Source organism: Prunus mume, linkage group LG4 (genome assembly GCF_029339155.1).
Source record: "Prunus mume cultivar Tortuosa linkage group LG4, ASM2933915v1, whole genome shotgun sequence".
Classification (NCBI taxonomy): Eukaryota; Viridiplantae; Streptophyta; class Magnoliopsida; order Rosales; family Rosaceae; genus Prunus; species Prunus mume.
Window position 1 is genome coordinate 8,797,048 of NC_142701.1, and position 20,944 is coordinate 8,817,991.

At 36.0% G+C, this 20,944-nt stretch overlaps 1 protein-coding gene across 1 annotated transcript; it reads right to left on the minus strand.

Annotated features, from left to right (window-relative positions):
- Window positions 1–1,026: 1,026 nt before the first annotated feature.
- Window positions 1,027–9,337, minus strand: LOC103328171 (cinnamoyl-CoA reductase 1-like). Its single transcript, XM_008230568.3, has 5 exons — window positions 9,092–9,337; window positions 8,699–8,853; window positions 5,281–5,466; window positions 1,830–2,182; window positions 1,027–1,399 (listed from the first exon to the last, which is right to left on the minus strand). The coding sequence occupies exons 1-5, from the start codon at window positions 9,228–9,230 to the stop codon at window positions 1,216–1,218; spliced, it is 1,017 nt and encodes a 338-aa protein (XP_008228790.2). The 5' UTR covers window positions 9,231–9,337; the 3' UTR covers window positions 1,027–1,215.
- Window positions 9,338–20,944: the final 11,607 nt, after the last annotated feature.

The window sequence follows — 20,944 nt, forward strand, 5'->3', positions numbered from 1 at the left end:
ACACCCTCTTTAAAAAATTGTAATAGTCCTTATTGAATACCACAAGACTTGTTTAGATTATTTAAAAGTCTTAATTGAATACCACAAGACTTATTTATCCCAAAATAGTCTTTTAAAATCCTAATTGAATACACTCCCCTTAAACTCTTCCGGCTTACATTCAGATTTTGATGGATTAAATGACTTTAGTGTCACTAATCATATGACCTTTGATTCCCGAAATTTTACATATCGTACCTCACCTCACTTGAGCAGTGTGGCCAATGCTAATAGTGACTCAAGTCTTGTTACAGGCGCACGACCAATGGAATTAACTCCTTCTCTCTCCTTACATCATTGCTTACTTGTGCCTTCTCTCTCCAATAACCTCTTATATGTTGGACAAATCATTGACCAACGTAATTGTTTTGTACTAATGTACCCGTTTTTCTGTCTTCTTCAGGATATTCTCACGAATGAGATCATTGGCCGTGCTACTAAGAGAGAGGGATTGTATTATGTTGATGATATTTGTCAAGTCCGGGTTCATCTTACCAAAGGTTCTGTCCAAGATCATTGACAATGCATTCTACTGTGGCATTAAGAGCGATCAACATGAGCATGCATGAACATAAGAGTGAGTAAATAAACGAAAATAAAAAACTATGGCAAAGAACAATTGGGTTATTTGTAGCAACTGCCATCAAATACGATGTAGAACCAAATTCAGAGAACATGAGTAGTATTAGAGTCGGGTTTTGGGAGAATGATTTGATTGAGAACATAGCCCAAAAGGGGTAAATGAGAACTTCAATCTAAGCATGGCCCAGAAGAGATCACCACAAGGGGATTCTTATCCAAAATGCCCAGTGGACTTATTCACTAACTCAACAGGAAGAGATGAGGGGGAGGTGAGAGTGACGCTTCTTCCTCCTCCCCCTCTATTGAGTTTTTCTTTAGGATTTACATAGTGAGAGAGCGGCTAGGTCAAAACTTCTCTCACCTCATAGCCTATGAAATTACTTCTCTTAATTTGACCAATATATATTAATAATACTTATTAAATTAATTAAATAATTTATTTATCACATAAGTCACTTCATGTAGACCATACATAATATTTATGAAATATTCTTACAAACTTGACATAGGTCACTTCATGTGGGCCACAATATATAATTTGTCATCTAATATTAAAATAGCATTGCAACGTTATTTCCGCACCAAAAACAAGATTTAAGATTGAATTTTAACGGAATCTTCTTGTGGTTTAGGCACTGGAAGGTGGCCCTTCTCCTGCAAGCTCTTAACAGTTTCATATAGGCACTGTTTCACTGGAGTGAACTCCACGCCCAAGTCTTGCAGCTTCTGGGTTGTCAACTTGTATGGTTTTACTCTTGGTTTGACTTCATCCGAGCACCTGTAAATATATGACATACTAATTAATTTAATCCCACAACATTAAAAAAACAAGAATACTTTCAAAAATATAAATATGTGTATTGCATTAAAATAGTTTGAAAATAGAAATCCATAAATAAAAAAATAGTTTATAAGTAGATTTTAAAATAGTTTAAAATCTATAAGTAAACCAATGATTAGCCAAAAATTTCTTTATTCTATAAAAACATTAAGTAATGGACCATAAGCAAACACTAAATCAATCACTACGAGAGATGCCTACGTATGCATGAACAAACATATTTATTATATTACTTATACCAAAATAGGGATATCATCACTGTCCCCACCCTCATCCCCGTCTTGGTTGTTAACATGTAGCTCAGAAAATATCTTATTTAGACAAGAAAAAAAGAAAACAAAATCAATGAGGACGATGATGTACTTACTTGGTGGGAATTGGGTATTCTGGGAAGAACTTGGCTAGGATTTCTACCACGTCTCCACGGTGAAGCACACTCTCACCACAAAGGTACCTTCCCGAGGCAGATGGAGTTTCATACACCAGAATGTGGGCCAGCGCCACGTCCCTAACATGCACATAGGCCTGCACAGCATTGGCATAAGTCTTGGCTGAGCCTGTGAGGTACTTGAGGATGTGGATGATGCTGGCGTTAACGGTTGGTTGGAGAAGTGGTCCGAGTACCAAAACTGGGTTCACCACCACCAAATCCACCCCTTTCTCCTTGGCCTCTTCCCAAGCTGTCTGCTCTGCCACTGTTTTCGCATAGCAGTACCAGTTCTGCATATATATTATTTTGTATTTGTCAAATTCATTATCAGTTTAAGCATCATAATCATCGTCATGGTTACCTTAAGCCTTAAAGCATAGTGTATGTATGACCATTATTTTCAATTGTATTAATCTAATCCATTTTATTTGTTTCATCCAGCTCTATCAAGAGGATAACTATGAAATGGCCACAATATGTTTTCAAAGAGCCGGTGTTACTTGGGAAAGAAGGTCGAAAGCTGCTGGCCTTAAAGTTATGGCTGACCATAACGGCACTTCAAATCCTAAAAAGGCTAATTCTCTCCTCAAGAAAGCTGGAGAAATTTTTGAATCTTTAGGGAAGGCAGATTCTACTACTTGGACTAGGCATCAGATAGCGAGGCCAAAGCTTGGTCAAGCTTTCACAACAAGTGGAGCTAGTTCTAAGTCATTCTGGTAACATCTCCCCCTGAATCTAATAACACTAATGTGAATTTGTTGCTCCCAACCTTGTCAATAGGTCCCATGAACGGTGACGTTCCGCCGTAACAGGACAACCATAGAAACATGTGAAGTGTCATCTTCCCTGTGCCCCTAAAACTTCCACCTCTATATTGATATGGTTATTGCTGGCAGACCTTAAAGAAACAGCTAACTCATCTGTCCACCGCAAACAAAGGCCCCTAGAGGCTCCGTTACTTTCAACCACAATACATTGACGAAAGCCCAATTTGAGTCAAACAGATTCCATAACGTTTCTAGAACAACGTGTTTCACAAATAAACACAATTTTGGAATCCTCATTACGGACAAGACACTGTAATGCTTTTAACTGTCCAAGGGTTCCTAAGGCCTTGGCAGTTCCAACTTAGAAGATTCATAGCTCCGGGCAGGGATTGGCAACGCCAACTCTCGCCGATCTCAGCGATGAAGAAGAACAGACAAAGGGCAAGCATCGCCTCTTCTCCCCTTGTGTGTTCTTAGTACTGCCTGTCAGGGAAGCACGCCTCTTGCCATTTTGAATAAGAGTCCCCGTGTTCCCTCTATCATGAAGACTCTTCTTATTGATATGAACCTTGTGATTCTTTGAATAATTGGGCTGAGCCCAAAAGGATCCTCTTAAGCTATATCCTCCGTGAAGCCCCCTGGCCATTCAGTAAACACTTTGGGCCCATATTGGTCAGAAGCTAGCCCATCTACACCAACCAAATGTCACGAAAATCACAGCATTGATTGGGAGCAATCATTTCACGTGAGTAATTATTGCCCAAAAGGGTGGCCGTATGGAGATCCTAAGTTAAGGCTAAGTTAACATCCGAGTAATTAGGAGGCTGCATCAAATCTGCATTACAATCATTTCACGTGAGCAATATGATCAAACTGACCACAAAGATAGCAGGTGTGTGGAAGGTTCTCATAGCGTGTAGGTCCACCCACTGACTTGTGGTTTGTCCTCCAGGGAGTCGCACTGGCATACACCTCCTACGTGGCTTTGAGATGTCAATGCCCACTCTGATGCACAGATAACTTCCGTAGCAATCACTCCTTTTCCTTTGATCAGTGACTACAAAGTCACCCACTGCAGTCCCTATCTCTTTTCCCATAGCTCTCGTCATGTAAACTAATGGAAGCCCACGAACCTAAATCCAAAACTCATGTTTGTGCAGAGGAATGCGGGAGGGGTTTACCACGTCATCCGCTTCACTAATCACCAGCAAATAGTGGTTGAAGGCCCAAGGACCCCCGCCTAGAATTCTCGCTCTGTCTTGTCGTGAGGAGAAAGCAAACATGAACAAATAATCCTCCAAGGTAACAATCTCCACCCGTGCCTTTGGTCTCCATAGTGTCTCCATAGCGCGCTTAAACGCCTCCTTGTTGAAAGGTTTCTTCGTGAGCATTTTGCCTACTAGGAAAAACTTTGTAGTTCGAACCAGACCAACATTACCTCCCTCAACCACCAGTACTTGCTGTTCCTCCTCAGTCGGCACAAATTGAGAAGCAAAATGGTTTACCATCTCTTCCATGTGCCAAACTATAATCCAATACCTCTAGCACCCACTTAAATAGTTGTTGTACTAGAATAACAATATGTAGCAGAACAATCAGGAGCATGGAAGTCCTGAGAGAATACTACTTTGAAATCTCACAAACTTTCTCTATCGACTTGACCTTTTCTACTCTCCTAGAGAAACCCTAGGATAAAACAACTGTTCTTAATTATGGCATATCTGGGTTATGTCAATTGGTCATGGTAGTGAGCAGTGGCGGATCCAGGATTCAAAAGTCAGGTAGGCGAAACTTACCTTAAAAACTCGACGGTACAAGTGAATTTAATTCATAAAAATAAAAAGATACAGTTAGTCGTGGAGAACGTAATGAGATTTACCCTCAGATACGCATCTCTATACATAAATAAAAACTTTAAAAAATAAAAAATAAAAAAAAATTAATGCAATGCAACACAAAACTAAACTATTTAAATCTAAAACTAAATTAAACTATTAAAAAACTTAAGATGCATACATTTATTTTAAGAAAAAGCCAATAGAAGAATACTTGTTGGCCTTAGATATGAGAAGATGCTATCAAGAGAGAATGTCCAGACTCAAGAAGAAGTTGCAAAAGATAATGATTTGAGACTGTCGACTATTGCACAGTGGCAAGGGAATTGACTGCTTACTTATATTGCTTCCCCTCCTTTTCTTTTTTTAAGTTTGACTGAGCCATATAACACACGTGGGTTGCTTTTAAGTTTGGGTATGCATGGGTTCATACTATTACATGGATGGGTAGGAATAACTTTGTTTACATATAGGTTTTTTTTTTTTTGGTGAAAAAATTTGGGTAGGCAGCTGCCTACCCTGCCCTTGCTGTAGGACTGCCACTGGTAGTGAGTCTGCCCCTTGCACCTAAATTCAAGTCTTCTCCTTATAGATTAGCTAGATTAATTTTAAATAGTTTACAGCCAAGCTTGTATTAAAAAAAACAATTGTTCTTAATTATGAGACATAGTGAGTGATAAACATATCAATCATTGATGTTTGTTTGTGTGCATAATGAGTCATTAAGCATCTACTATATATACTGGAGTGATAAAATATTAAATTTGTTATAATATCATGTCTAACCTTGGTGTTCTTGCAATATTCAAGGTCGCTCCAACATGACTCATCGACCACCACATCAGGGCTCCTGGTGGGGTTCATGTACACTGTACCAATTGACGACGTGAACACAACCCTTTTAACCTTGGCTTCTGCCGCCGCAACAATCACATTTTTGGTTCCATTCACCGCAGGCTCCATCATTTGTTCCTATATTTGTTCCATTATTCATTGCCTTTTAAAAAAAGGGCTGGATATAGGCAAGGTGGATCCATAAATTTTGCAGGAGAGTGGTACCATTTAAAAAGCTAAAAGTTTCTTTACCCAAAAAATAAACTAAAAGTTCCCAAAAAAAAAAGTATTAAGACAAAAAAAGAAGAAGAGATTTTCTATTTAAACCCCACACTTCTCTTAGTTCACCCTATGTTCTAAGTTCACCTCAACTTTTAATTTAGATTTTCACAATTTCTAAGAAAACTCCATTATCTTCCCAAACTACCCTTAAATACACCCCAAACCGAAAAAATAAGAACTAAAAGAGATTTTCTATTTAAACCCCACAATTTTCTTTGTTCCTAGCAAAAAACAAAAAAAAAAAAAAAAATGAAACCCCAAATCCGAAATTTAATACTTTTTAGAGAAAGAGAACAGTTTATTTCTCTCAAGAATGCTGGAATTCTAACACTTGGGTATTATTGAGAGAGAGAGAGAGAGAGAGAGTGTTTGTAAACAGGAAGTTGGAATGAGAGGTTTCTGAAACTTAATATGAAGAGTGATGGGGTGTGTGGGGTGTGTGTATAAATGTACTAGGGTTAATTATTAAGTTGGATGAACTTTTTTGCCTTTTTACACAATAATAAAACTTACAGCTTAATGATTTAAATATTTAGGTGAACAAAGAGAAGTGCGGAGTTTAAATAGAAAAGCTCAAAAATAAAGATGTTCTATTAAAAGAGATCAAAGAAAGAGTACGGTGTCGTTCTAGCAAAAGAAATTAGGTCTGTCTTCTTCTTCGCGAAAACCTGCACCTCAGACTCCATACATCAACCCATTAATTTTGACATCTATATATAAAATCAAAATTCAAATTAAATATATAAAAGGTCATACTTCTCCTACATATTTACATTGCTTGCCACTAAACTTTAAATAAGTCAACTTGATTATTTTCAAGCATGTCAGTAAGTCCATAATAATTAAATTACAAGTTATATTATTGCATAATAGGAAATTATTAGGTAAACTATATCCAAAACACTTTTATAAAAGTTGGGTACATTATTTGAATATTAAGTAAATTCATTTTCGTAAAAGAAGTAATAGGTATGTTATGTTTTCAACATAAAATTGTATGTATGCTATTATATTTATAAAATAATAATGTAATAGATAATTAATCACATATACTTCATAAGTAAATTTTAAAAAAAAATTATTGGTTAAAACTGAATGTATTCTGAAGTTTTAAAAAGTTTCCAAATTAATCCTACATCCATTTGGAGATCTTTTCAAATTCAACGTGTGCCAGTAGTTACAATCTAATTAAAATTTGTTTATGTGTTGGTTCTTACATTAATATACAAAATATAATAATGACTTAAATGGGGGTATTTTAGGATCGAAAAAGTACAATAAATTCGATTTTGCATTTGATTAGGTAACTTCCCGAGTTGGATCCTAGTCATCAGGTTTTATGTAGAAAAAAATTTGGATATTATTCAAACAAAAATAAAGAGATGGGTTGTAATTGAATAAAATTACTTTGAAGGGGTTAAGTTAAATTTACTATTAAAAATGACAATAACAAATCCAATCCCTTCAAAGTATTTTAATAGCATAGAGATAATATATTATAGTAGAAAATCATGAGCAAATTTTATTTTGAGTTGAGGTACAATAATATCTTTTAATCAAGGCATTTGGGATAAATTTTGAAGAAATTTTTTATGGTTCTAGAATACATCCACATGTTAGGGTATGGCCTAACTTGGTAATTTTAAAACCTCATTAATTTTACCAAAAAAAAAAAAGGTAACTAAAATGTGAGGTTTAAATTTTTATTTATTTATTTATAAAATGGAAATATGGAAAGAATAACACTCGAAAATAACTTTTCTAAAGAATAATGCTACTCTTACCACATTTGTATACCATATCTTTATACCATCTTATGTGGCAGTTGAGGTGGATAGTCACATCAATTAAAATTATTTAATATTTTATTTTCTTTTATGATTTATTACAGTATTTATTTTTCTAATTGCTTTAATTAAAATACACCTCATTGACTTAATTGATGTGACATATAAAATGGACATGCCACATCATGTGGTATAGAAATGTGGGATAAAATGTGGTATCAAAGATAAAAACTAGCCTCGACATGACTCTTAAAAAGACTAAGAACACCTAGCAAACTCAACTAAGATTTTGAAATCATGAGAGGAAAAAACACATAAAATTCATAAAGTTTTTGGACTTTATTGAACAAACTAAACCAAAATAATACTAAAAACTAAAACGACGTCGGCAAAAGAAAAATTAACATCCACTAATCTTCTTTTTGGGTAAGACATAGAGAGCGCCACCTAATTACTCCAGGCCTCAACACACCAATGAGTAATGGATCTACCATAATCAAGCCGCAACACCTCAAATTGTAGCCTCGCAAGATGTGGCACAACCAAAGCTAGCCTAGATATGAGACAACAAATCTCCCAAAAGAAGAGTAGATTGATAGAGGTCCCCCAAAAACCAAAGAACATCGAAGATCCAACAGAATTCTGGAGTTGAAGGGTCCTCTCTCTTTTTCTTTCCCTCTCTTAGCGGCTAGGGTTATGTACCCTAAAATGTGATCTTTTTACCGAAATACTAGACATGCATGTTATTTTTCTTTAATTTTTTTTTCTTATCTTAATCTTTAGTTAAGATGTAATCATGACACCATGCTGCGAAAATGTAAATTGTTTCATATAAGATAATGAATATATCGATACAATAGTAGGAAAAAATTAAAGCCGCTTAACTTTCTAATAGACTTTATAATGTGGGACGTGAATTTGAAAGATAATTTAAGAAAATATGAAAAGGGAAATATCTTCACCCAACCAAAACCAATATCCGTTACCGAACTATTCCTTTCTTGGCTAGTGTTTTTTTTTTCCTTTTAAATACTCATATTATTTAAGAAAGTATTATGGGACTTGCAGAACAATTTTGGAGGTACACAACATCACAATCGACAAAAGCAAGTGGTTTCTGACCCCGAACCACCACGTAATAGTTTTGTTTGATGGATCCACAAACTGATCGAAAAAGTGTGCATGCATGGTATTTTCCACCACGTAAGAGAGAAAGTGTGCACATTTTCCGGTATTTTCTCAGCAACCAAACAGGAAAAGGAAGAAACAAAGTAAGGAAGCAGAGACGAAAAAAAACTCACTGGGTCATCCGTAACCGGTGATGCTGTGTGAAAAACGCCATCACAGCCGTTGATGGCTTCTTTAAGGCTCTCAAAGTCAAGAAGATCAGCTTTACGTAAAGTCAACCTATCTTGAGCTCCTTCCAGCTCCCTCAAATGAGCATTCTTTGGGTCATCTGTGATCAACCCAAAATAAGAAAAGCACCAAAATGGAAAAAAAACATATCAATACGAGGAAGAATTATGTCTCCCAATATATGTTACGTGTTATGTCAAACTGGGAATCAAAACCGCAAATTCATATATAATTAATGGCCAGTTCTAATTCACAGTCCTACGATATAACATGTCGATACTCCGAATGTAGGACAAAAAAACAACTCAGAGGCCAAGAAGATAATGAGTTGGAGTGACCTGGGTTTCTCAAGGTTCCCCTAACAATGTAGCCTCTTTCTAGCAACAGTTTGACAATCCAGGAAGCAATGAAGCCTCCAGCTCCGGTGACACAAACAGTTTGGCCATGGCCTGAAACTGAAGAGCCATCGGCAGGCATCTTAATACTTAGCTTGGTTTTAGGGTAATGAATTTTTTTTGTTTCTCTTTTGGGTGGTGGGAGTGGAAGAGATCAAAATCGAGACAGAGAGAGAGTTTGAAGTTTGTGTTTTGTAATGGAATAGCTACTAGTGTGGCTTTATAAGGAGGAGAAGAGCGTAGCTACCAGATCACCTACCGCCGGTATAAAAAAAAAATATTTGAGAAAAAAGATAAAGATATGTGAGGCTTTAACAATTTCTTTTTCTTTTTTGGTCTGAGCTTTAACAATTGCTTTGTCTAACAAGTGGAAGACAAAATGTCTCATGAGCCACGACTTTCTATTTTTTTTCTTTTCGTTGTAGAATAATGATATTTTAATTGGTGTTACTGGTGGCGTTTTAAATGAGTGGTTTATGAATTCTTGCGCTTGAGTTTGGTTATAATCTTTTATTTTTAAGTGTACACACCAATCAATCGTAATGAATTTGGCCCTTCATTTTGGGTTGACACATCAATTTGGTCCTTATTATTGTATACCGATAAAATTTTCAATAAAAACTGATTATGTGTATTCGCATGAGCCATTTTAAAGGTATATTCTTTTCTATCAAGGATTGTATTTTAACAAAAATATCCCTTCAAAGTTGGTTAGACTAAATTTAATGAAGATTTTGACAAATACAATGACAGGGACCAACCTGTGTGGGGACCAAAAGATTAAGAACCAATTGATTGATTTGACAATTTAAGTACTCAATTGAGGACTTAGGAAAAGTTATGGGACAACTGGTGATAAAGTTATGGGACCGTTGAAGATTTTGACGAAGTCCATAGACGTTTCTGTCAATTTGGTGGGTTTGGTTAAGTCACTTGCAAGCGAGGTTCGGTGTCTGATTTGATCTAAATATAATTTACTTTAATTTTTTTTGTGCTGGCCCTTAATTTCTTGAAATGATTTCTTCCCATCAAAAGAGAAAAAAATAATATAAAAAATAAAAAACAAAAAAACTTACTCTTTTATCTATATATATAAAGCAAAAGGCGAAAAGGGTGAAACAATCAAAATACCAGAAAATGCCATTAGTTAATTCAAATATTAAGAATTAAAACAAAATATGATAATAGGTCCAATTTTTATGGAACATAACTACCTATATTATATTTTCTTAATTTTAAAAATAAAACAAAAAAATAAAAAATAAAACCAATTGGCACATGCATGAGCATGTGCCAAGGGGCTAGTTTTATCATAATTTAAACTACAAGGGAATGAGGTTTTTTACACACACTACTAAGGTAATATGAGGGTTCAAACTTGAGACTATTGATATGCAAATCAAGGCCATTTTCCAATGAGCTAGACCCGTTGACTTAAAAAATAAATTTTAATTTTTTTTTAAAAAAACTTATTTTATTTTGTTAAAGACAATAATGGAGCTAAGAATGACCAGGTCCAAATAGTAGAGCCAATTTATTGGGTTAAGGGTAGCTTAGCCTATTTTTCTGATGGCAAGAGGCTACTCATCCAATATAACTTAATTTTGGTTGTAATGGTACTTCTAGCAGTTTTAATGAGAAAAAGAACCTATCCTCTCAACTGCTTTGACTGCCTTTTTTTTCTTTCTTTCTCCAAGTTCTTTAAATTGAGTTTGAAAGTAGGGAATTAATGTATTAATTAATTAGGGAGAGGGGAAGTTGTTGAACAAAGACTCAATTTGAATCGTTTCTTCAATTGAGTTTGAAAGTAGGGAATTAATGTATTAATTAAAGACATATCAGTTGGCATATGTACCATTTTCAACCAAAAGATGTATTGGTTGGTTTTTCCCTTCTCAACCAAAAGACATGTCGGTTGGTCAAAGAATCAAATTCAATTGTCGTGGAACTCCATCTATCTCTACATAAAATAATGATATTTTATTATTGAAATGTCAACAGAAGTTTGAAACTTGGGAATTTTTTTTCCAACAAAGTGCAGAGAAAGCTAATAAGAAAATAAAAGAGTTCGATATGGGATATAAGATTTTTCAGTAAGAGAAAGATGAAATCTAAAAGGCTGATTTGATAATCATTTCAATTTTAGTTTTTATTTTTTATTTTTTGTGCTAGAGTACAGAGTAAAAATAGAGAGAATGAAAGTGAGAATGAGAGTGAAGATGAGATTGAGAGGGAAGATGAAAGGAGATGATGAGAGGGAGGAGTAACAAAACTGAAAACTATTTGAAATTATTTTCACCTTCAAGTTTTTGTTTCCACTTTTGTTACTCTCTCTCATCCTAACTCCCATTCTCACTCTTATTTAACGCTATACTCTAGCACAAAAAAATTAAAACTAAAAACTAAAATTGAAGTTATTATCAAACGGGCCCTAATTGAGCTCATTTTTCAATACAAATAAAATTACCATAATAAAAGAGCCAGACCATTTTTTTTTTTTTTTGGGGTTAAGAAAAAACAAAAGTCAAGACCCAACAACCATTTTCCAACAAGATAATGAGGGCACAAATGTTGACAAAAAGGGGAGTTTCAAAGGTCTACCAACCAAGTTCTCTAATCTTCGTTTAATCAAACGCATCCTCCCCAAACTTTTTAATAGAAAAAAAGGGACTTCATGATTTGGTTTTTCTTTGTTTTAATTTCTTTGGCTTTTCAATTCCCACAGTTTTAGAGATTTTTTAAGATTTGTTTTAATTTCTTTGGCTTTGCAATTCCCACATTTTAGAGAACACCCCACATATTTTACAAATGAACAAGAAAACAAGCTTTCAAATCACCATAAGCCATAACTATCTCACCCAATATCCATGTATAACTTTGTCAATTGCGTGATATGGTGGCATGATATAAAGGATTATGGCACAGTTTTCACCCTTCTAATTAAGCTGTCTCTTCTCTTTTATGACAATAACTCTTCTAATTAAGCTTTATAATTAGTTTTAGTCCACCCATTTTTGTCACAGAAATCGACCCAATAATACTTGTAGCAGAAAGCCCCAGAGCCAGAGCTAATTTGCGTGCACTTCAAAACGTCTAACAGATGAATGAGAACCAAAACCAAAACCAAAACCAAAAGGCACTCTTAAGTCTCAAGTTCAACCAACTCTGCAATAAGCCCCACATGCCGTACACGAAGAATGATTAGATGTCACAAAGAAGGGCAACTCGGCCAACACAAAGAACAAGAGTCAGAAACGTTCCTTTTGTAAATGATGGACTAGGGGAATTCAAACACATGATTTCGGGTGCAGAGGTAACTATTTTTAATCATATGAGCTACAAACCCCTAACAAGGGACTTCTTTATATAGTTTCAAGGCCTAAAATGGTTATATTAATTACATGTGATTAGGTGCCAATTGAGTCTCATATACCTTCAATTTAAACAAAACTTCTAGGCAAAAGACCCATTAATGTAGTAGTTTGGAGTCATTGCTCTCCTCCAGGCAAAGTCTTGGGTTCAAGTCCTAGTATGTGTAAATTTAGTATATTACTGCCCTTCTCAACAAGAAAGGTCCTAAAAAAAAGAAACAAACAAACAAACAAAACTTTCAGTGCCATCTTTTATAAAATAATATGGAAAAAAGAGAGGACTAGGCAAAATAATACAGCAAATGCCACCATAATGGCAGGTGCTGTAATAACAAGAATATGAAAATGATAAACTTACAAGCCAAGCACAAGAGCACTCTAATTGAGTTTAGATGTGGGTTTCTCCCCTACGTTCACAGTAAGAGTTCAATTCTTGTGTCTCCCTCTCCCTTGAATACAATTAAAAAATAAATGAATTTCTTTTTAGAACCTTAGCAATTCAAATTCCAGATTCCAAACAATGATGACCAGAAGAAAGTCGGCAATCTTCACCCTATTGAAGATGGAATGCCATAATCTTTTTAGAGCCTTTCTATTTCTGCTTCAGTCATCATATTTTGTATTAGATAGGGGCACCCCAACCAGTATCTCAATACCTACTGAAGTTTATGCTATCAATGCATCACCAGAGGTGGAAGCTACTACAAAATTACTTGACACCACTTTAGGAGTTTAGGGAAGTGCAAGTACATGTTCGGCTATTTCCTCTAAGTTGGCAAACTCAACTTGCATTGATTTGTGCCTGGCTTCACTTGAGTTTATCGATTGTTGACTTATTCCTCCATCATAGACAATTATCCTATTGTCTTATATAGGATCTTCTATAAGGAACTCAAAATCAGTACCCTCATCTTTGACACCCTCAAATTCAGTACAACAACCCTTTCAAATTTCCCTCCAATGCCAAGTGTTTTATCTTCTACCCTAGGCAAGGACTTTATAACCTTGTGGCATATTGACGCCTCGATTCATGAGCCAATATGCACATCATTGCAACTCAACTACCCATAATGACGCCTCGTTTCCAACATTAACGACCTTCATTACAATCAGATTACTCAAACTATTTCTGCCATGTGGCATGCATTTATCTACCAGCCTCTGAACTTTCTCAAAATTAGCACGACTTGCGCATAGTCTCCTCACCAATTGACAAGACGCATGTCGATCGTGTAGGAGACTCTCTTGTACCACATGCGTGCAATCTCCTAACTAATTGACAAGATGCATGACGATCGTGTAGGAGACTCTAGTGCGACAAGTGCTTAGTCTCCCTACCAACCTGGAAGACGCATGTCGATCTTGTAGAAGACTCTATGCGCGACTGGCGCTATAGTCTTAATTCACCTCTGGTTACCTCCATGCCAAAACAACTTCTAGATTGCAAACTTAGGGGACTTAGGACTACCTCCGACATGTTGAATAGCTCGGTATGATTATTTGACATTTTACAAGTTCTCAACCCATAAACCACTTCTCGACCAAGTGCATTCATCATTGGGGACTTGTACAGAGACAGACCCATAAACTATCAAAGAGGAGATACCCCAAAAAAACCTCTAACTTAGAGTATTGATGACGTCATCATAACTAAAGGTACCGAAGATACATCTTTCTCCGATAGGGTAACAGACTGCTGAAGTCCAAGCCTGCAAAACCTAGACCTTGGGACACGTGTCATTACCACAATGATTTGCCCAAAGTCCTACATCGAAACTTTGTGCAAACATCCACTTCCCTTTTTCTATAAAAGGGGAATAGTGCTAACGTGAAAAGGTAACTACTTTTGACCATTACTTGCTGACTTTTGACCCTTACCCTTACAACACTGGTGCCCAAAGCTTGAAGAATGCTTGTCTCGTTTCCCTTTGCAAGTTGATCTAGTTGCTCAAGGCATCCTTACCAAAGGTCATCCCCATTCAATCCTTGCTGAAGACTTCATGCTTCATCATTCTAAGTAGAGCCGGCCCTAGTCCAGGGCGACCTGGGCCACAGCCCGGGGCCTAAAATACAATGGGGCACAAATTTTTCTTAGTCCATATATATGTATGAAAAAGGCAAAAAAAGAGAAAAAGAAAAAAAGAGAAGAAAACTAAACAGATGCTCAACATTAAGTCATGTGTTGGAAACCAAAACCAATTCTCCTCCTTTCTAATAAAAAGTCAAGTGAACCGAATAATAATTTAAGAATTGATAGCCTGTTGGGCAAAATCAAAGTGATTGATTCATCAATTTGTGGATTTCAACCAACAGTCACAGCCAAAGTAAAAAAATACTCTTAAAAAGGAACTGGTGTTCTTCTATCTTTTTTTTGGACGTCGAAATGGTATTTCTTCTGTGGGTCTTGGCCATCTTGAAGAGAGCACAATGAAGGGTTGTACTACTTGAAATTTTGCAATTTAGAATTTTGAAGAGGTATCAAAACTTTCGTTTGTTTATTTTCTCATTCTTTTCCTTTTGAGTTGGTTTGGTTGAGTGTCTTTTATTTTTGGCTCAGCAATTTTACTCACTCACTATCTTCTTTATATTAATAAATTAACCACCATATTCTGTCAATATGTTTTGTTAGTTTTCTTAACTTTTTTATATTTTAAGTTGATTTGAATTATTATTTTAAATTTTATTCGAGCATTGAATGTTTAGAGGATGAGAATTGAATGCTTAGTTTAGTTATATGTGATTATATTTGAAGGAAAAAATATGCTCAAAACCCAGATGTTATATTGTTCTCTGTTTATTAGTTAAATTATTAGAGTTGAACATTTCTTGCTTGAGTGTGGTTGATCATATTTTTAGTTTCTTTATTGCTATTGCCTCTAACTTGTTGTGGTGATTGTTTAGATTTTTATTGTCATTAATTTTGTTTAATATAAAATTTAAAACTCTGGAAATCTTAAAAAGACAAAAAATAAAAATAAGACATAGCTTAAAGTTTCAAAAAGATCTTTAGAAAAATATTTTCTTAAAAAAATCAATGCTTAGTTTATTAAAAAAAACTACAGTTTCAGTTATTAATGTGTATATCGGCACACTTTAGACTTTCGCACTAGGCCTTTGAGAGCACAGGACCGGCTCTAATTCTAAATTGATTCCAGGTTTGGACATGGATAACATTTTTCGAAGCACTACATGGTACACTTCAAATGAATTGTAAGTCCCTTTTGATTGAATTAGAAGTTCGAAATTAAATTCTAAAAATAGACAACATGACCTCAATGAAAAATAAATAGTAACAATTTTGTAAGCACTGCATGGTACACTTCAAATGAACTGTATTTCCCTTTTGATTGAATCAAAGGTTACAATGTTAATTCTCAAACCTTGACTGAAGACCTAGATTGTGTTTGTGCTCTCATCCCAACTTCGGTTGCTCTTTCCAAAATTCTGCACACCTTAATGTCCCAAGAGGAAGCTTCACTTTGATAGCATCCAAAAACACCAGAACTCATTCCTTGGTGTCAGCTGTTGTTACACTTTTCAACCATCTCATCCACGCAACGAAAAATAAAATAAAATAAATAAAAACCAGAAATAATCAATGCTACCACATAAGAAAACAAATTAAATTTATCTTCACCTGAGAAAAAATTGAAAGATAGTTATGCATCATGTTGTTTGATAGCTCACACCTCATGGCACGATTGTTGATCACCAACATGCATAATGCTTATGAACTCACACATATACAAAAAGATGATGATTTAATCACTCATGGAGGCTAACAAGGAACAACCACAAGAGTTTTCAATATAAACTCTCAAAAACTCTCTGCAAGAATATTTTGTCGTTCTATTTTTCCAAAAGCCGCAGAGTAAAAAACAGCAAAAGTCCCTTCTTATTTTTTTCACGCTTAGGTCATAGACCAAAAAAGGCTTTTAGCAAATATGGGCGTTTTAACAAATAAAGTATTTATTTAAAAGACAAAAGAACCCTTTTGCTTAAATAAACACCAAACTAAAGAGTAGAAAACCATCGTTAAAAACTCACTGATGTCTGGCACTGGATTATGTAAGACTGAAACCATATATAAGTCCTATACATCTGACGGCCACTTTTGATGAACTTGCAAATATGCAAATATGAATGCATGGATGCAAAACATACCTTGGCATTGTCTCTGAGCCGCATTGATCCAGGATAGTAGAACGTCACTTAAAAACTGTAGGTTACACTCAAAGACCTGCTCCATATTTTTGTAACAGGAAAGCTAGGAGCCTACAATAGATAGGCTTGGGATAACTACAGATAGGAACGACAAACTACTTTCCCCTAAACATGCACACAAATTCGTCCATACCTGCAAACCACTTTTACTTACAAGCTACACAAACTGAAATATGACTAATAGGCAATGAAAGCTTGATATACTTAGAGCATAAGTAAGAGTTACTGGGGAAGAATTGTTGTCTAAAGTGAATATGTTCTTCAACATCTAAACACCATGGAAGATAAAATCAAACCCATCAGAGGAAGGGACTTTTCCCCATGCCTTCCAGAATATAAGAATGGCGTCAAAGGCACTGATCCGGCTGTTAAAATGCTCCTCTTTATTCTGCGAAATAGCATTTAGGCATCACCTTCTTAAAAAATTTGTCTTGATCATAGCCCTTTTTTAGAAATAAAAAGAAGTCAAAAAGGGGTACTACAAAGTGTAAAATACAACTGAAAAAACAACACAAATTTAAATCTGGATCGCATCAAGTCGGTTTGTATTTGATAATGCGGCGTCCTTCAATATGCTCACTTTCATTCCAACCTTGTATATTCACATTAAAAAAATTAAGCTAAACAGAAACAAATAAATACTGAGCACAATTCATTGAGGGTAGTGAAGCGTATCTTCAAAATTGTAAATAATGAAATCAAGAAAGGCATAAATAAAATAAACCATGAAGAAAGAAGCTCACCTCATGGTTAAAATACGTCCGATGAATTTTGGGTACATGTGAATGATACAATCCCAATAGCATCATCGTCCATTCCTCCGGGTTGCTCACGGTCACGAATTGGGCTATAGTCTGTCGTCATTGGGAAATTTCTCTCCGATTGCATCGGCTGCTAATTTCCTAAAGATGATCGACACCATGAGTTCCACCGCTTGTTTAAGCTTAGTAGCATCCCTCACCATCTTATCGCCTAAAAGTGAACTTGAAACATTGAAATAAGGCATGCCCTCACCGGGGGCTTCTATAGTGAGTGGAAAGTTATAAGGGGTGTTTTTGAGGGGTATGTAAGAGCCGTTGGATTTCATCCAATGGTGAGTTTTTAAAAGAGGGTGCATGTAGAACCGAGTTGAAATCAAACCCGTTGGAAACCCAACTTCAGTTAAAGATTTTTCCCTCTCTGTGAAAAACTAAAGAACACAATTCTCTCTTTTTGAATGTAATGCAAACCCACAATTAGAAAGATCTAAAGCTCCCAAACCCTATAGTCACTCTATTGTCATCAGCTCCTTGGGAGGCTTGCGATCTATGGTATCCTCGGTATGACGATTAATGGCTCTTACCTAGCTATTGCCCTGTTTTGATTCTATGGCTCAAGTGAAAACCCCTTCTCTTTTTCGTTCAGCAGACGAGATTCCAGATGAAAGCAAAGTAGCATATCTCTTTCTGTAGCTACACGCCACAACAGCAGTTGTTCCTCGATTTTGGTAGAGATGGAGTCTTCGCTACCAAAGTATCTTCTCTAATGTCCACCACATTCTCACAAGCTAACTGATTTCGGAGCTCCCGATTGACTTTGAGAGGTAAGTTCACTCTTGCTGGATTGATTTTGTTGGGTTTGGTTTATTTTTTGCGAGGGTGGAAAATTCGTCATTTGTGGCATCAATAATGCGTCATTTGTGGAATCAATAATGCGTCATTTTTGCAGTCAATAATGCGTCATTTCCTTATGAATATTCAATATACTGAGTTGATTGTTTTTGGGGGGTGGGGTGGAAAATTATAAAATGTAGGTAAAAGATCCTAAAACTTAGGCTTAATGGCATTAGGAGTAAGCATTTGGAGAGGATATTGGGTGAAGTTTTGTAATTGCTGGTTTGAATTACATTTGTGTTCTTAGTTGAACATGTTGGTTCTAATGTTATTTTTTCCAGATTATTTCACAAGAGATGACGTAACTATTATTAATTTTTGCTTGCGTTTTGTGTAATTGGAATCCAACAAGCTAGGCTATGCGTGTTTTGTGTCAATTTGGGCAATATATTATGTAAGTGGAATGCATTGATATGTTATGATACAGTAATGACTGATTAATGAATTAACATTTGCTATGCAGCAATATAGAAGTAGATAAATAATATACGTGGATAAAATGTCTGGGGGCTTAGAGAGTGATGACTGTGTAACAAATAATGGGAGAGTTTACATTCCTGAAGTAAGAAATGAGGAAACACCAGCAGTTGGGATGCAGTTCAACTCGCTTGACATCGTTTATAATTTCTATAATAGATATGCATTCTTGGCTGACTTTGGTATTCAACTTCATTCCAGCTTTTGGGGTAAAAATAAGAAAGAGATTATGAGGAAAGGATTTGTATGTTGCAAGCAAGGTGCATACAGGAAAGATGAAACTTGGGAGAGAAAAAGACAACGGGGAATAAGTAGATGCAATTGCAAAGCTAAGATTGTGGTTGTGAAGACAAATGGGAGCAAGAAGTATACCATATCTCTTTTTGCATAGGGACATAATCATAAAATGACACCCTCAGAAAGAATGCATTTATTGAGATCACACCATCGTATTTCAGATTCTACAAAAGTACTCACAAAACAGTTGGGTTCGGTTAATATTCCCATTAATCAAAATGTAAGTATTTTCAAGGTGCAATCCGGAGGAATAGATAAAATCGGTTTTATCAAAAAAGATATCTACAATCTTGAATGTAGTGTGAATGGGAAGCTGAGGAACCACGATGTTGAACTAGTGACCAAGTATTTTATGGCTGAACAGAAAAAAAATGAGGCTTTTTATTTCAAGATTGAGGGAGATGGTGATAACAGGTATAGTCGATGTTTTTGGGCAGATGCAACTTCTAGACGGGCGTATAGGTTTTATGGAGATGTTGTTGTATTCGATACCACATTCAACATGAATCGATACGACTAGACATTTGCACAAATGTTTGGAGTTAATAACCATGGTCAGACAATTCTCTTAGCATGCGCATTTTTGAGCAAGGAAACGACTGAGTCGTTTATTTGGATGTTTGAAGAGTTTAAGAAAGCCATGCCAGGTGGTGAACCTAAAACGATCATTACAGATCAAGATGCGGCAATGACCACAGCGATTTCAATAGCATTCCCAACTACATTTCATCGATTTTGCATATGAGCACATCACATCAAAGTTCTTTATTAAGTTACCACATTTTGCTTATAAGGAGTATTGGCGTGAATTCCAGAAAGCCATATGGGATACTGACAATAAGGATGAGTTTGATGCAAAATGGAATAGTGTGGTTACAAAGGCTGGTTTGACTAACCATCCATGGCTAAGTTCAATGTTTGATTTAAGGGAATCTTGGGTTGCAGCCTACGCATGACACTTTTTACCACTGGAATGAAATGACCGACCCAAATTCTACTTTGGAATCCGGTCGAACTGCTTAAAATCGACACCTAGTAACCGTGGGTCGAAATGACCAAAATGCCAAAACAAGAACATAAACCCCGAGCCCTAACTCGTGGCTCGCTACCGATAATCGTAGGCTGCCTATGTACCCTTATCGAGGGATCAAGCCACACGTAGTTCTTTCCTTTGTTCCCGACTCAGAATCTGGTTTGTTTTACTATAAACCTCACTCTAGGGCTAACATTTCTGGAGTATCCGAGACTTCATTTTACTATCCATCAAATGCTATACGATCCTGAAATTACCTAGGTCAATATATCCGAAAATGGTTACAATCCAACGGTTCGAAACTATTGAACCCGGAAAACACACAATATGCGAGATCCGTTCGGTGTTCAAACGTTAACCAAATTGAGATCCACGAATTCCTACACGCTCGTGACAACCTAAGGATCATTCTAGAACTGAAAGTGGTCTCTACCAATCGCCGCAGCGTGGGTGGCTTGATCAATTCTTGGCAATCTGAAAAAATCCAAACCACCAGCCCAAACTCCTAACTTAGGTAAAATACCCCATTTGGAACAACTTTTGTTCTTGGACATACCCCAAAACTGGCCGGAAGTGGTCGAAATAAAGGACCCAAAAATCTATCAAACATAACTTAAACAATCGAATGATCTACGCTTGAAATCTCTGAAATCCTACCCAACCACAGCTAGAGCATGAAAAATAGCTAGAAAACCATACCTCCCTCGTCCGATTTGGTGGCCGGAGGCTTCCAAACGAGCTC